At 39.5% G+C, this 18,245-nt stretch overlaps 1 protein-coding gene across 2 annotated transcripts in view; it reads right to left on the bottom strand.

Moving 5' to 3' along the window:
* The window catches only part of HMCN1 (hemicentin 1), a 497,854-nt gene extending 493,580 nt beyond the window's left edge, over positions 1-4,274 (bottom strand). The window contains exon 1 of one of the 2 annotated variants that reach the window (XM_047753862.1): positions 3,610-4,274. In XM_047753862.1, the coding sequence (XP_047609818.1) occupies positions 3,610-3,880 (271 nt within the window). In that variant the 5' untranslated portion in view covers positions 3,881-4,274. The remainder of the gene's footprint in view (positions 1-3,609) is intronic. The other variant, XM_047753863.1, reaches the window with a different exon arrangement.
* Positions 4,275-18,245: the final 13,971 nt, after the last annotated feature.

The following is an 18,245-nucleotide window of genomic DNA, read 5'->3' as shown; positions in this document are numbered from 1 at the left end:
TTATAAACTACGATATCACATATGTGCACATTGAAACTTGTACATAAATGTTTATAGAAGCATTATTCGTAATAGCCAAAAAGTGGAAACAACCCAAATATCCACTACAGATTAAAAGATAAAATGTCTATCATGTCTATAAGCGGACTATTATTTGACTGTAAAAATGAGTAAAGTACTAATACATGTACAACATGGATGAACCTTAAAAACATTATGCTAAGGTAAAAAGAAGCCAGTCACAAAAAAGACCATATATCATATGAGTCCATTCATATGAAAATCCAAAATAGGAAAATCCACAAAGCGTTAATCAGGAGCTGCTTAGGGCTGAGAGGAAGTTGATATGAATGTTAAAGGACCAAAAAAATAAATAAAATTTTTTAAAAATTAAAATTAAAAAAAGAAGGGTAAGAGACCGATAACTAAAACATTTCTCTTCAAAGTGAGAAAAATGTTGGAGTTCCCGCATGGCACAGTGGTTAACGAATCCGACTAGGAACCATGAGGTTGCAGGTTCAATCCCCAGCCTGGCTCAGTGGGTTAAGGATCCGGCGTTGCCGTGAGCTGTGCTATAGGTTGCAGACGCAGCTCGGATCCCGCGTTGCTGTGACTCTGGTGTAGGGTGGTGGCGACAGCTCTGATTAGACCCCTAGCTTGGGAACTTCCACATGCCACAGGAGTGGCCCTAGAAAAGGCAAAAAGACAATAAATAAGTAAATAAATAAAGTGAGAAAAATGTTCCCAATTTGACTAAGATGCAGATTGCACACCTCTCTGAATATATAATAAACCACAGAATTGTAGATTTTAAGAGAATGATTATATGGATAAAGGAATTAGATCTCAGGAAAACTTAAATGTCAATACATTAAATGTGATTATGTTAGTGGAAAAATCCATCATAAGTAGAGTTCGCATCACAAGGTTGCCTTGACTTGCCATGACCGAGGTCCTCTCTGGTACTTACTCCTACCACGGGTGTGTTGTGGGTCCTCCAACTCCAGCTTCCTACATGCACATTTTCCGAATGATTTTATCATCTCCTTCTCAACTTCTCGAGAGATTCATTTCTCTTGAATGTCTATATTTTCCATGTATATCAATTTTACCTCCCCCTAAAAAACACACATCTTGCCCCAAACTATAATGCAGAGATCCAGAGCAATGATCTGCAAAGGCCTGAAGGTCTTTGTTAAATGCCTGAGACCATATCCCAGAACTTACCCATTATTTCATCTAGCTAAATGCAACAGCAGATGTCAAAGGACTTCGAAAATCTCTAAGTCCTCAAGGTTATTCATAGAATCATTATATTAAATTACACACACCATTTCTTGGCCTGTCAGTTGTATCACCCAAATTTACAAATAGGTGTCAGGGACTGTGAAAAAATAGCACATGTAAAACAGTCAGTTGTAAAACATTACAGTTAGAAATGACCTTAGAGATGTTCAAATCCAATTCTGTCATTTTCGAGTTGAGGAAACAGACACACAAAGCCAGAGAGACTTTTCTGATGTCACCGAGTAAGACAGCCAACCCTCATGCAAGGCCCTTTCTTTCCACTGGTGATTGCAAGCTGATAACCAACCAGAGAAGTAGAAGAGAAACAAAAACTCTTAATGATTGCACACATACACAAACAGAAAATGGCAAACATAATATTACAATTGATTACAGTGAGTTAGTAAACTAAAGGTTATTAGTATGTTTTCATTTCGATTTCCCTCTTTATCGTCAAAAACACTTTAGCCTTAGACAAACACTTGGCCACTTCCCTCTGCTTTGAATCTCAATGGAATTAGGATTAATAATTTTGCTGAATTATACCTACAATTAATTTTATGGAGCCAATTTAAATTAACTATTTTCTCATATTATTTCATTCAAAATAGCTATAATTTATTAGTCATATGTTCTTAGCATATCAACTTTCCCCTACTTTGAATCATGATTGCTAAAGTAGGAGAAAGTCAGCTACGACAAAATTTTCCCATTCGGTAATAATTGGAAGGCAGCACACCACAATACAATTTATTCCAATAGTTTTTCACATCATATCAAACGATCATGATGATCTGGTTTCCATTTATGACCTGCGGCAATTTTTGTGTTCTGTTTACAGCAACATCATCTCACAAGAGTTTTTTGGAGGAAAGCACATTGAAATGTTAGAGGACACAAGTTTTATTTTATTTTTCAGCCAATTTGAGATTCATCCCTATAGGAGAAACATATTTAGTCTATTCCAAAATAACAAAAGAATTGAATTGCATCACAACTGGCATTTTGACATTTAATAAATTAAAACATTGTTAACACATGATGTATCTCACTAAGGCAGCTAACACAATAAACGTTCATTCAATTCTTCATTTGAATATGAACCTTTCACGTTTAATCAATGTAGAAATTACTAAAATGTATGTATATCCCAGAAGAATAGGATAGGTTATTGTTTTCATCATCTGAAGAGTAACGGCAACCAAAACCCCCGAGTTCTGTTTCCCTCTAAATTCCTCCCCCTGCCAAATGTTTTAATAGATGAAACCTGCCATTCTTAACGCCTAGCAATAATCTGAACTCATACATGTTTGTCAAATGCGCAAGGAAAGAATGTGAGGTTCTAAACATCAAGCTTTCGTTGTGAAGAGGTGGTGTCGTCTTCCACTGAAGAGAGGGAATTTCAATAAAAATGTAAACCAGTGGGGGAGGGCTTTTAAGAAACCACTGCTTTATTTCTTCAACTCAGCAGCGGCTTGTGCTAATGAAACTCAGGTGGATGCTAGACAGCCAGCCCCAGGGCTGGCTCTGCAATGCAACCCTCAGCAATGACAATGAGGGCTCCTATGAGCCTCACAGAAAGGTGCCACTTTAAAGAGAAACTGAAAAAAGTAAAGAGGATCAAATTACAGTGGCGCAACTGAAACCCATGGCTTTAGGGCAAAAAATAAAGCAATTCTGCTTCAACCACCTTTAAAAACACCAACATACCAAATTACATGCATTTCTACTGGATGAGACCTAGACAAAACATTTACCACCATCTGGGGACCTAACTAATGACGATCAGGTGCAAAGACGAATAGATTCAATTAAGAAATGAATGGCTTCTCTCTTATTTTCATCTCTTCAGTGCACTAGTAATCACTTACAAGCTTCCTTGTGTCTCAAATAACAGGTTTTCCTCCCCCATCCTTGAGAGTTATCTTGAGCATGCTCTTAACCTGGATGTTAGCTCTTACCAAAGTACTGTAGCTAAATACCCATGTGCCAATTCACCTTCTTAATTAAACATTCTTTAGTTCTAACAAAAACAACTTAAGTCAATTAACTCTGATTTTGATATCGTTCTTCTGGTTCTGGTTTTCAGAATTCCACCTTTCTAGATTTGGGTACCACTGTACCAGCCCTCTAAACAAAGCATCTCCATGGCTCAGACTTGAAAACGTATCAGAGCAAACACAGATGCGGGCGAGCAATTCTTTGTTACAACTGTATTCGGCTACACATTTTTTTAATGGTTTTGAAACGTCCTGACACAATTTCATAGCATAAGAAATAATGTCATCATAAAGAATAACAAGGAATAAATATTTCCCTTACCTGGATCATGGAAAGGCACCAAAGCAAAGTTGAAAAGAGGTCTCTTAGGTCTTTTCAAAGACGTCTCCAAAATTTTAGAAGCCCCCTCGATAACCTGAACTAAATCGTCATACATGGAACCAGTCACATCAAACACAAAAGCTAAGGTAGAGGCCCCCTCGGGAATCTCCTCAGCCCTAATCTCTGACCGGAGGCTTGCATCTTCAGCTAGGGAAGAAGGATAAAGAAGAGCGAACAGGAATACTGTGTGGACAATGTCCCAGGAAATCATTTTGTCTTTCTTTTCTTTTTTTCCCCCCCTTGAGCGCCTAAGCACTGTGCTGATCCTTTCTCAACAACAGGCAGCGGGTTTCCTCTCGGGGTAATTCATTCCACTCCCGAAATCTCTTTGAACTCGCAAAAAAAGTTAGGGGCTGAGAATCAGATGGGGATGAACACTCAACCCGAATCCCTGCAGGGGCCGGGCGGGCTGAGATGAGACGGCTTTTGTCCGGACGCAACTTCCTCCGGGACGGCCGAGTGCCCGCAGCCCGGGCGGCGTGTGGCTGAGTGCAGACGGCGCGCCGGCCCATGCCCTGGGGGCTGCTCCGAGCCAGCGGCGCCGCGCCTAGTCGGCTGCCCTCGCTCCGCCGCCGCCGCGCTGCTCTCCGCGGGGCCAGGGGCTGCTGCTCCCAACTTTCCACTGCGCGCCGCCCGCCCGCGAGCGGGGAGGGGAGGGGAAGCCGGGCCTGGCCTCGCCTCCTGATTGGCCAGTAGAGGCCCCCCCTCCTATGCGGGCACGCACTCCGCCCCCAGCCCCCAGCAGGGGCGACTTTTCTCGGGTCTATTCCGCACTAGGAAAGCACTCCCGCTGTCCTCTCCGCTCCCACCCGCACTGCTCCTCACCTCCAAAACCCCGGGGTAAACAATGCCTTTCAAGAAAGTGTGGCAAAGACCCGAACCAAGAGACACCATGCTAACCAACACAAAGGGAGTTGTACTTTTCTGTGATGTACAACACAGCTTCATAATTCCCCCCCAAGAAGCCAAGACGTCCCGGCCAAGCCTCCAGTCCTCAGCCTTGCAGCTCAGCCCAGCCGGGAGGGGGAGCTGGAAAGTTCTCCCCGCTGGGCTGCAGCCACATTGTCACTCTTTGATCTCCTGGGGACCCTTGGAGCTGTGGGGAGGGGAGGGAGGAAAGCTGGATGGGCCAGAAAGGGGAAGAAAGGGAAAGAGCTGTTGAGGGAATTAGAGAGAGAGACAGCTGGACCTGGGGAGTTGCTGATTGTAGTTAAGAAAGATGGTAGAAGGGAAAGCAGCTGGATGTGAATGCAGGATGGAAGCTCGGGTGAAAAAAAAAAAAAAAAACGGACGAGGAAGGAGAGAGGGAAGTGGGGGGAAGAGAAATCCAATTAAAGAGAAAAGTTAATTCTCTTTAAGTTAATTTTAATTAAGTTAATTAAAATTTCACTATCAAGATTCATTTTTGCTGAGCAGTTTGAATCCTCCCCTCAGCATAAGGCAGAATAATATCCTCATTTCACATTTCCTCCCTTAGAACACCCATGTTGCCAAGTCTCAGTCAAAGATTCATTAAAAAGGTGTTCCCCTCAATGGCATTTTCTTGCTGATAAGTAAGGAAACCTCGCCCTGGAAAACATTACAAAGTAATTCCGTGTTGCAATTATTATATACATTATGGTACTAATAACAGAGATAGGAAGGTGGACAAAGAAAGTCAACCACAGCTGAAGATTCTTTGCCTCTTTTTAATACGAACGTATTTACATTCTGCAAAAGGAGCTGTTGTCTGGATCCTGGCATTCAAAGAGGGTCCAGCAGGCATCTTGATCTGAGTTGGAATGTGTGCTAGACCACCCATCGAACACGGAGGCAGCCTGAGGAAGAGCCAGCTCCCTTGAGCCTTTTATAATCTGCAACTGTCTTCTCTTTCAGACCCAGGGACTCTGGAACCTGAGTTTATGATACCTATAAGTCATGTCAGTTAAAGGAAGCAGACTGAGTGGGAATCTGAGAGGAAAGGGGGAATGTACTTCCTTTCCAAGTAATATTTAGAAAGTGCTATTTGAGTAGCCTACTCCTTTGTTTATTTAAAAGGGATTGCATTCTAAATCCTAGAGATTTTACTGAGACCTGAGCTGTTCCAGGTGTTCAAGGAAGGTGATAGAGCCTGGTGATTAAGAGTTCTGAAACAGAAGACCTGGGTTCAAAGCCCAGCTGTGACACTTAATCACTGTATCCTCAAGGTACCTACTTCTTCATGCCTTCACTGATTCAGCGGTACATGGAAATAATGATAATACCTATGTAATAAAGATTAAATTGTCTATCTTGGTAATTGTCCCATGTGCACTTGAAAAGAATGTTGTTGGGAAGAATGCTCATAAATGTCAGTTAGGTCAAGTTTGATAGTGTTGCTCAAATCTTCCAAATCTTACTGATTTTTGCCTTCTTGTTCTATCAGTTATTGAGATCACTGACTATAATTGTGGATTTGGCCATTTTCTTGCAGTTCTATGAGGTTTTGCTTCATGAATTCCGAAGCCCTGTAATTAGATGTATAAACATCAAGGATTATTATGTCCACTTGATTGCCATCTTTATCATTATGAAGTTACATTCATTATCCCTGGTAACATTATTTTCTGTAGAATATGCTTTGTCTGATATTAATACAGCCACTCCAGCTTTCTTTCAATTAGTGTTAGCATGATATATCATTTTCCATCTTGTCACTTTTAACCTATCTGTATCTTTATTTTAAAGTATATTTCTTGTAGACACCATACAGTTGAGTCTTGCCTTTTTTATGCAAACAATCTCTGCCTTTTATTGGGCTATTTAGATTCTTTACATTCAATGTAATTATGGGTATGGTTGGGTTGAAATCTGTCATCTTGCTATTTGTTTGTTTGTCTAATCTGTTTGGTTGCTTTGGGTTTTTTTTTTCCTCCTGTTTTTGCCTTCTTCTGGATTTACTGGATATTTTTATTATTCTATTTTACCTCCATTGCTAGCTCATTAGCTATTACTCTCTATTTTAGTGGTTTCTATAATGTTTATAGCATATGTCTTTTTCAGTCTTCCTTCAAATAAAATGATACTGCTTCATATATAGCAAAAGAACCTGAGAATAAGATACTTCTATTACTCTACACCCAACATTTTTTGCCATTGTTATCCAGTGTATTTTACATTACTGTTTTAAACCCCATGCTGTATTAATGTTATTGTTTTTTAGAGATTTGATTAATTTAAAAATTAATAAACTTATCCATGTAGCATTTCTGATGCTGTTCATCTCTTTGTATAAATCCAGATTTTCACCTGACGTCATTTTCCTTCTCCCTGAAGGATTTGCTCTAATTTCCTGCAGTGTAGTTCTGCTGATAATGAATTCTTTCACTTTTGTAGGTTCAAAAAAACTTTATTTCACCTTTGTTTTTGGAAGTTTTGGGGGCCTTGTTTTTGTCTGGGGTTTGGTTTATTTCGCTGGATAGAGGAGTGTAGGTTGGCAGGTTTTTGTTTTCCTTTCAGGACTTGAAAGATGCTACTCCTTGGCCTTCTTGTTCAAATTGTTTCCAGTGAGAAATCTCTATTATATTTATTTTTGTCCTTCTATATGAACCATATTTTTTTTTCTCTTGATACTTTTAATAGTTTTCTTTGTACCGTTGATTTTAAGCCATTCGATTATGGTGTGCCTTGATGTGGTTCCCCTCATATTTCCTGTGCTTTGATATTGTCAAGCTTCTTGCTTATGTAAGTGTATCGTTTTCATCAAAGTTGGAAATTTTGGGCCTTTACTTCTTCAAATATATTTACCACCATTCCTTTCAGGGCCCCGATTCGCAAATATGAGGCCACTTGAAACCATTGTACAGTTTACTCCTGCTCTGTTCAGTTTTTTAAATTATTATTTTCTTTTCTCATTGTATTTTATTTTTGATAGTTTTCATAGCTGTTTCTTCTAGTTCACTAGTCCTCTCTTCTCCAATATTTCTTCTGCTACTTGTCCTACCCAGTACACTTTACATCTCAGACATTGCAGTCTTTATCCCTAGAAGTTCTAGTTGGATCTTTTTTATATCTTCTATGTCACATTATAAGTGTATAACTAACTGGAATACAGATATAGTAACTTTTTATGTCCTGACTGGTACTTCTAACATATGTATCATTTCTACATCAGTTTCAGTTAATCAGTGTTTCTCCTTATTATAGGTTGTATTTTTCTTGCATCCTTTCAGTCCTCATATTCTTTGATTGAGTGTCAGACATTATGCATTTTACTTTTACACTGTGAATTTATACTAAATATTTTTGTATTTTTGTAAATATTCTTGAGCTTTGTTCTAGGACAAAGTAAAGTTATTTGGGAAAAGTTTGATCCTTTGGGAGTCCCTTTTAAATTTTGCTAGGTCAGACCAAAACAGTATTCTGTCTAAGACAAAGTATTCTGCATTGCTGGGAAAAGATCATCCTATGTACTCTACCCAATCCGCCTTGAATCGTGAGGTTTTCCAGTCTCATAGGTGCAGACAGACCTGTCTCCATTCCTGTGTGAGTGTGGGCCCTGTCACTTTTAATCTGTTCATGTGGTTCTTTGCTCACATGCATATGCTGGTCAGTACTCAGATTAACATACAAGGGGACCCCCTTCAGATCTTTGGAGTTGTATATCTGCATCATTCCTTCAGATACGCTCTTCTGCTTACTCTAGCTGTCTTATCCCCCTGGACTTTCAGCTCCATCTCCTCAAATCAGGCAGCCTGCAAGGCTCCACCTTGATTCCACCTCCACACACCATGGCCTGGAAATTCTCCGAAGGGTATAAACTAGGACCAATATAGGACTTGCTTTATTCAGTTATCATCAATCCAGAATCATTGTCCTTCTTTGCCTGAGAATAGAATAAAAAAACACGCTTATAATGCACTTAGCCCCATGCCTGGCATTACACCAAGTACTTAATAAAGTTTAGTATTGTTGTTGCCATTATATTTATTTGAAAATACAGCATTGAAAGTTTGCAGTTATGTGTATATGCATTGGGAACCAATGTTTTGGAAGGGACAGATCACTAGGAAGGCTTTTTATTTGTTCATTTATAGATGATCTTTTGTAGCTTCATGAACATCCTGAAGTCTAAGTGGGTGGTAGCACTTAAGAGCATGTTAAATTCACAAGTCACCATGATAGAGGAAGATGGAGGATAAAGAAAAGGAATATTTAATGTCTCAAAAGGGATTTTACTAACATGTGTATGTATGTAGAAATAGACATTAAATTCCATAATCCCAGTGCCTCCCTCCACTTCAGTCTCATATAACTGATGACTGTATGATGCGGAACACAGGAGACATATACATGGGCTCTCCCATGCCTTTTCAATAAAATTTGATCTCTGTTGAAATGCAGACCTCTGGGGGCAAAGTAGCCCTGTGCAGAGAAATCTTATTTACACTTTACAAATAAGTGAGTGGAGTTCCCGTCGTGGCTCAGTGGTTAACAAACCCAACTAGCATCCGTGAAGATGCAGGTTTGATCCCTGGCTTCGCTCAGTGAGTTAAGGATCTGGCGTTGCCGTGAGCTGTGGTGTAGGTTGCAGACGCGGCTCGGATCCCGCGTTGCTGTGGCTCTAGTGTAGGCCGGTGGCTACAGCTCCGATTCAACCCCTAGCCTGGGAACGTACATATGCCACCCCGGTGTGGCCCTAAAAAGACAAAAAATAAAAATAAAAAATTAAATAAATAAATGAACCCCTAAAAGTATATTTTGGCAGGCAGTCAGCTAAGAACACCAAGAATATAAATTGGGAGAAAGTGATTGAGTTAGGAAGAGGGCACAGCCCAGGATAGAGGTAGGAAGGATTGGGCAAAAAAAGACAATGATGTTGGGAGTTCCCATCATGGAGCAGTGGAAACGAATCCGACTAGGAGCCATGAGGATGAGTGTTCAATCCCTGGCCTCCCTCAGTGGGTTAAGGATTGCCCTGAGCTGTGATGTGGCTTGGATTTGGCATTGCTGTGGCTGTGGTGTAGGCCAGCAGCTGTAGCTCCAATTCGACCCTAGCCTGAGAACCTCTATATGCTGTGGGTGTGGCCCTAAAAAGCAAAAAAAAAAAAAAAAAAAAAAGACAGTGATGTTTAAGTCTGAATGTTGCCTGGAAATAACAATACATCCTAGCCCTTTTCCTACTTGTGTTATTAAAAACAGTCTCTATGACTGTTGGAAGGAACACTGGTCTATGAATCTATTCTTGCTTCAGCCACGGTTTCAGTTCTGTCCCTCATAAGCAGGTCATACTAAACAATTTTTCAAAATTCATTTCAGCTGTAACATTCTCTGATGGTCTTAGCTAAAGTTCCCCCAGAAAACAGAGCCTGAAACGAAGGTCTGGTGTGTGATTCCAGGGTGCAGGCATGAGGGGTAAAGGGAATGAAGCAGCCGGGAAGGGAGAGCCAGTATAGAAGTGCGTTAGCAAGTTGGCCTCCACTATGAGCTCCTGGTGACTAGGTCCCAGAGGACAACTGAAAACCCTTATTAGGTGCCCCAAGACTGTTCATGAAGGAGAAAGGGAAGTGCCTGAGGTAAAGGGGGAAAGTCCTACCTATCAGCAACCATCTATTGGTCAAAGACTTAGCTCCTGGCGCTAAAAAAACCCAAACAAACCCATAGTTTCGGTCCAAGGATGCTAATCTGGTTTCCCTGGCCTCCTACTTCAAGGCTTCAACAGAAAAGCCCAGGAAAAAGATAAGAAAAGCATAGGAGATGCCTGAGGCAAGATGCTGTTGGGTTGCACCTGCCTGAAATTAATCCTGGTGTGGATTATATCTTTAAGGCATGAAGAGACAATGAAGGAATATACACTGAAAGTCAAAAAGATTAGAGTTACATTTCAACAAAATCAGACAACGAGTGAGTAATAGAATAAGTGAAGTGTATTGGGGAAAAAGGCAAAAATAGGAGTAGGCAGCAGTAATAACATTAACAAAATTCTCCGTCAAAGGAAATAGACTTGGCCAGTTTAAGCAATTTGCCTAAGGAGTTCCTGTCGTGGCGCAGTGGTTAACGAATCCGACTAGGAACCATGAGGTTGTGGGTTCGGTCCCTGCCCTTGCTCAGTGGGTTAACGATCTGGCGTTGCCGTGAGCTGTGGTGTAGGTTGCAGACGCGGCTCGGATCCCGCGTTGCTGTGGCTCTGGCGTAGGCCGGTGGCTACAGCTCTGATTCAACCCCTAGCCTGGGAACCTCCATATGCCGCGGGAGCGGCCCAAGAAATAGCAACAACAACAAAAAGACAAAAAAAAAAAAAAGAAATTTGCCTAAGGTCCTTGTTAGTGAGGAGCAGAACCAGGATCTGAATCCAGTCAAGCCCATTTCCAAGCTGTGCTCTTCATTGCTTTGCATTGCCACCCTTGGCCTCTAAGTTACGAACTAAAATAACAGTGATCGATAAGACAAGGAGACAATGTTCGTACAATATCGAAAGTACTTCGTGATTTTCCATTGCTTTTTTGGAAAGATCTACACAGGTAATTCCAAACAAGCACAAGTCAGAAATACCTTTGTAAGTCCCCGCAGACACAGACAAGGATGAAAGGAAAAGTAAGTTTCACTGGTAGCTGATACCTACCTTCGTCTCCCCTAGACACTATCCCAGACTTCCTCCAGAATGTCCTGGAAGATCCTAGGAGGTTGGGGATGAGAATGAATAAGGAAGTAGCTCCTCCTGGAAATTAACACCCAATGGCAGACTTTGCAGAGCCAGGTAGTAGAATAGGAAGGTACAGAATATTTCCAGTCTCACCCTAACAATACCCAAATTAGCTCCCAAACATCTCTTTACCTAGATTCTCATCTTTGTTAAATTTGGGAGGGGACTGTGAAAAGGTAACATGTTTCAGACAGTAGTCTAGCACCTTTAGAGCAAAGTCAATACTAAAATCTTCTCTCTCCTTCAGTTTTCTCCCTTGATATTCTTCTACCTGCCTTGGAGAAGCTCAGACTCTGCTCACTGGTTAAGCATTTTAAGAGATCACCTAATTGGAAGCATTTATCACACTAGGCCTAATAAAGCCTAGCTTGGAAAAACACTGCCATAAAAGAATGAGTTCTCTTCCTGGTTTCAAACTGTATTACAAAGCTATAGTATTGACAGCAGTATGAATAAAAACAAATGTGTGAATCAATGGAACAGAGAGCCTGGAAATAAACCCATGCATTTATAGTCAATTTATGTACATTAAAGGAACCAAGAATATACAATGGGGAAATGATGGTCTCTTAAATAAATGGTGATGGGAAAACTGGACAACCACATACCAAAGAAAGAAACTAGACCACTATCATACACCACCACAAAAATCAACTCAAAATAGATTAAAGACTGCAAAATTAGGCCTGAAAACATAGGCGACAAGCTCCTTGATCCTGGCAGTAATTTTTTTTTTTTAATTTGACACCCAAAGCAAAAGCAACACAAGCAAAAATATACATCAAACTCAAAAGCTTCTGTATAGCAAAGGAAACCATCAACAGAATGAAAAGGCAGCCTACTGAATGGGAGAAAATATTTGCAAATCATATATCTAAAAATATATTTAAAAACTCATATAACTCAGTAACAAAAATACCCCCACAAAATCTGACTTAAAAGTGGGCAATCTGAATAAACATTGTAATAAGTTTTTTTTTTCCCAAGGAAAACATACAGATTGCCAACAAGTAAACAAACAGGTATGCAACATTACCAATTATCAGGTAAATGCAAATCAAAACCACAGGATATAAACTCACACCTATTAAAATGAGTATTATCAAAAAGACAAGAAATATCAAGCATAGGTGAGGATGTGGAAAAAAGGGAACACTTGTGTATTGGTGGTGGGAATGTAAATTGGTGCAACCATCATGGAAAATAGTGCAGAGGTCCCTCAAAATATTAAAAATAAAACTATCGTATGATCCAGCATTTCCTCTTCTGGGTGTTTATCCAAAGGAAATGAAATTGTTAGCTTGAGAAGATGCATGCACCGTCATGTTCACTGCAGTGTTGTTAATGACAGCCCATATATGGAAACACACAATGGAATATTACTCAGCCATTAAAAGGAAAAAATAATAGCATTTGCGGCAACATGGATGCACCTAGAAATTATCATGCTAAGTGAAGTCAGTCAGACAATGAGACACCAACATCAAATGCTATCATGGACTTACATGTGGAATCTAAAAAAAGGACAAAATGAACTTCGCAGAAGAGATACTGACTCACAGACTTTGAAAAACTTATGGTTTCCAAATGAGACAGGTTGGGGGGTTGGGAGGATGCACTGAGGGTTTGGGATGGAAATGCTATAAAATTTGGTTGTGATGATTTTTGTACAACTATAAATGTAATAAAATTCATTGAGTAATTAAAAAAAACAACAGATAGACACAAAATTACAATACCATTGCAAAATAGCTGTCTCAATTCTAAGAAAATAAATTCGAAAATCTGAAAAAAAAGAAACAATTTGTGTCCATAAATAAATAAATGGATAAAGAAAATGTGGTTTATACATATGGTAAAATATTATTCAGCTATGAGAAAGAAATTCTGCCGTTTGCAAATAACATGGACCTTGAGGGCATTAGGATAGGTGAAATAAGTCAGAGAAAGACAAATATGTGTTATCACTTGTAAGTGGAATTTAAAAACAAAAAACTGGAGTTCCCGTCGTGGCGCAGTGGTTGGCGAATCCGACTAAGAACCATGAGGTTGCGGGTTCAATCCCTGCCCTTTCTCAGTGGGTTGACGATCCGGCGTTGCCGTGAGCTGTGGTGTAGGTTGCAGACGCTGCTCGGATCCCGCGTTGCTGTGGCTCTGGTGTAGGCCGGTGGCTGCAGCTCTGATTCGACCCCTAGCCTGGGAACCCCCATGTGCCGTGGGAGCGGCCCAAAGAAATAGCAAAAAAAAAAAAAAAAAAAAAAACAACAACTAAAAACACTTATAGAAACAGAGAACAGATGGGTGGTTTCCGGGATTGGGATGGGGGGAGTGTTAAGAGGTGGGTGAAAAGAATAAAGGTGATCAAAAGATACAAGTTTTTCATTATGAGACAAATAAGTACAGCACGGTGCCTGTAATTAACCACACTATATCGCGTATTTGAAAGTTGCTAAGTGAGCAGATCTTAAATTTTCTCCTCAAAAGAAAAACAATTTATTATTATTTTTTTATTTTTTTGTATTTTTAAATTTTTTTTGTATTTTTTAATTTATTTTTATTTTTTTATTTTTTTATTTTTTGTCTTTTTGCTATTTCTTGGGCCGCTCCTGCGGCATATGGAGCTTCCCAGGCTAGGGGTTGAATCGGAGCTGTAGCCACTAGCCTACACCAGAGCCACAGCAACGCGGGATCCGAGCCGCGTCTGCAACCTACACCACAGCTCACGGCAACGACGGATCGTCAACCCACTGAGCAAGGGCAGGGATCGAACCCGCAACCTCATGGTTCCTAGTCGGATTCGTTAACCACTGCGCCACGACGGGAACTCCAGAAAAACAATTTAAGTGTGTGATGATGGATGTTTACTAAACTTCTTGGGTTGATCATTTTGCAATGTACACATGTCAAATCATGATGCTGTACACATATGCAGGGTTATGTGTCAATTATTTCTCAATTTTAAAAAATCTGAGCCAGTGCAGATAAACTGTGATCTAGATTAAGTCACAAACACGGATTTAAAAATGTTGGTGTTTATCCTTTAAAAAAAAAAGAATGAGTTCTCAAGATGCTTGCTGTAAAGTGCTGTGTACATACACTCTTACTATTGTAAATAGCCTCCTGCAAAGCACTAGATGGTTTCACATTAGGGTCAATGATTTTTTTTCCCAAAATGTCTTGTTCTCTACGTCATGATGAGGCCCAGGATTATTTTATGTTTATTTTAGCACATTTCTACAGGGTAAGTAATGTGCTATTACAACTGAATTAAAAAGTGGAGTGCTTTTGCACTGACCATAATGGTTGTACTTGGCACAGCTACGAAATTAAAAAAAAAAAAATTTAAAGTTAGAGTATTTTTTCTTCTCTTGTCTCCCTTAAGAAGGCAGTGAAAGGCCGGAAAGCCATCGTGTTGGAACTGGAAAATTAATCACATCAAATATCCTTTTATACTAATGAAGCTGTATGTAAGTCTGGAAGTGGCTTATATAAAACATGTTTACATTTTTACTCTCCTTTGGTACAAATGTCAAGAGAAGGAAGCGCAGAATGACTATGTCATGGCTTGCTTTGGGGAATGTGACACCCTATGGTTACTTTTGTAATGAAGCCACAAAGCCACAAAGGGGGACAGCCAGAGAGGGAAACGCACAGCAACCTAGACTCCTGCTCCTTATGCAGGTAAACCTCCTAGTGTCTGTAACTGAATGGGAAGTATGCTGCCTAGAGAAGAGGGGAATTGGCTCACAGCAGGTGGGAGAGGAAGATTCTGGTTTGTGTTTCAGTTTTGAGCTCTTTATAAGAACCTCAACTATGCACGCCCTCCTAAAATAAAGACCAAGAAGACTGCACGTTCAGTCTACCTCTGGCGACCTGGGGAGAAGTTTTGAAAACTTAACTGAAAGTTAATGGAGAAGAGAGATTTGAACCAAGAATAACTCAGCTTCCCTTTCTGGGGAAAAAAAAAAAAAAAAGGAAGAAATTAAAAATTGTCCTCAAGGACCTCTCAAACCTCCATCCTCTCCCGCCAGGTAGCTGCTGCCCCCATTAAGTCAGGGCGATGTTCACACACCGAGTCTTTTCTGCTCCTTTATCCCAGTGCAAATGCTGGAAAAGATTTCAGAGATGATTGATGATTTTTCTACTTCAGGGCCTTCATTGTGCAAAGAAAACTGAGTCTCAGAAAGTGACTTGTCCAAGGTCTCATAAAATTTTGAAGCAGAGCATATTTTGGACCTGTAATTATCCCTTTTCTACCCCACCAGATGTACTAGCTAATATTTATTGAGTACTTGCCAGGCACTATTTTAAGTACTTTTTAAGTATGAAAACATTTAGTCACCTTGGGTAGTTAACATAATGATCCAGGAAATCGAAGATGGACTTCAAACAAAGAGCTTACATCATCTGGCTTGGTCTTCACAGTTCATCCTTGGCTTCTTCACTTTTATTCTCCTCCTTTTACCATCAGCCCACATTTCCCCTATTATTTTACAATAAGCCTGAAAATTTTTATAATCTGAATTTTAAATTTATAATGACTTTATAGTATACTTCTGTTTTATTATTAATATAATAAACATACTATTTTGGCCTTTTTAGAAAAGGCCAATCTTGATTTCTTTTGCTTTGTCAATTATCCTTGAAGCATTCTTTGGCTTCGAATGAGCTTTTCCTGCCCCTAAGCCTATTCCTGAGCTGTCTTCCTCATGATTTGTCAGTTTATATTAATTGTATACTTTCCCCAAGTTGCTATGAAATCCTTAAGAATACAGGCTGTATTTGAGTCATTTTTATAAACACACAGTGTCCAATACACAGTAGGAACTCAATGTTCTTTCTTTAGTAAACTGCTGAATTCATAATGATCAATTATAATGACCATAGTAATAACAACTGTCATCTAAAAGGTACTTTAACTATATTTTGGGCACATAGGTGACCTGGTGTATACGAATATATTCAATAGTCACAATAATTTTGTATAACCATTTCAGAGATGAACGAATTCAACTAAGAATGGCAAGCAATTTTCCCAAGATCACTTTGGTAGTACCTGGTACAGCTAGGAGACCGTCTTTTTTTTAATTTAAGAATAGTTGATTTAAAAAGTTGTGCCAATATCTGCTGTACAGCAAAGTGACTCAGTCATACAATATTTTTGTTTGTTTATATTATTTTCCATCATGGTCTATCCCAGGAGTTTGAATATAGGTCCTCGTGCTATACAGTAGAAACTTCCTGTCTATCCATTCTAAATGTCAATTTGCAACTACCAACCTCAAACTCCCAGTCCTTCCCACTCCCTCACTCTACCCCCTTGGCAAGCACAACTCTCTTCTCTATGTCTGTGAGTCTGTTTCTGTTTTGTAGATAGGTTCATGTGTGCAATATTTTAGATTTTACATGTAAGTGATATCATACATTTGTCTTTCTCTTGCTGACCTAGTTCACTTAGTATGAGAATCTCTAGTTGCATCCATGTTGCTGTGAATGGCATTATGTTGTTCTTTTTTATGGTTGAGTAGTATTCCATCAAATATATGGATGTACCACATCTTCTTAATCCATTCATCTGTCGATGGACATTTAGGTTGTTTCCTTGCCATGGCTATAGTTAATACTGCTGCAATGAACACATGGGTGCATGTATTTTTAATGAAAGTTTTATCCATCTATATACCTAAGAGTGGGATTGCTGGATCATATAATAGTTCTATATTTAGTTTTCTGAGGAAACTCCATACTGTTTTCCAGTGGTTGTACCAGTTTACATTCCCACCAACAGTGTAGGAGGGATTCCTTTTCTCCATACCCTCTCTAGCATTTTTTTTTGTAGTCTTATTCATGATAGCCATTCCGACTGGTGTGAAGTGGTACTTCATTGTAGTTTTGATTTGCATTTCTCTAATAATTAGTCCTGTTGAGCATCAGGTGCCTACTGGCCATCCATCCATCTTTGGAGAAATGTCTGTTTAGGTCTTCTGACCATTTTTCAATTAGGTGTTTTGCTTTTTGTTGTTGAGTAGTTTGTATATTTTGGAGATTAAGCCCTTGTCAGTTGCATCATTTACAACTATTTCTCTCATTCTATAGGTGTTTTTTCATTTTTTTATGGTTTCCTTTGCTGTGAAAAAGCTTTTTGTTTTGTTTTCTATAGCAGCACCTGTGGCATATGAAAGTTCCCAGCCTAAGGGTTTAACTGGAGCTGTAGGTGCAGATTTACACCAGAGCCACAGCAATGCTGTGTCCTTAACCCACTGAGCAAAGCCAGAGGTTGAACCTGCATCCTCATGGACACTATGTCGGGTCCTTAACCCACTGAACCATGGCAGGAACTCCAAAGCTTGTAAGTTTGATTAGGTCCCACTTGTTTATTTTTGGTCTTTATTTCTATTGCCTTGGGAGACTGACCTAAGAAAATTTATTTACAATAGGATAAACCAGATATGGGGTATAGGAAACTTTCTATTTTCACTACTACTCTGTAAATCTAAAACTATTGTAAAATTAAAGGGTTATCTACAAAATAAATAAATAGCAAAAGCAGCCCCAAACCACTTTTAATGAGGCACGAATATGATAACATCAAAAATATAAACAATTTATAATAGTCATTTGTCATCCATACAATGAAGTGAATTAAATAATTCATGGTAATTCATGAGTGTATTTTACCAGCAGAATAAAGTCTTACACTTAAAAGACAGAACATCTGAAAGAAATTCTACTGGGCCTATTGGTAATCAGACTAAAAGCATTATAGAGCATAAATAAGCATTGAAAATGTACCCTGAAAGCATTAATACTGCTGTTGCTCATTGCCACATGGCAAATCACTGCCACTCAAGCAAGACTTAGTATGTATAGTGTTAGTTACTGAAACATTGAGGGTGAAAGAGATTCATGCTTTTTT

This window comes from Phacochoerus africanus, chromosome 11, assembly GCF_016906955.1.
Source record: "Phacochoerus africanus isolate WHEZ1 chromosome 11, ROS_Pafr_v1, whole genome shotgun sequence".
In the NCBI taxonomy this organism is placed as follows: domain Eukaryota; kingdom Metazoa; phylum Chordata; class Mammalia; order Artiodactyla; family Suidae; genus Phacochoerus; species Phacochoerus africanus.
This window is presented reverse-complemented; position numbering and strand designations above follow the sequence as displayed.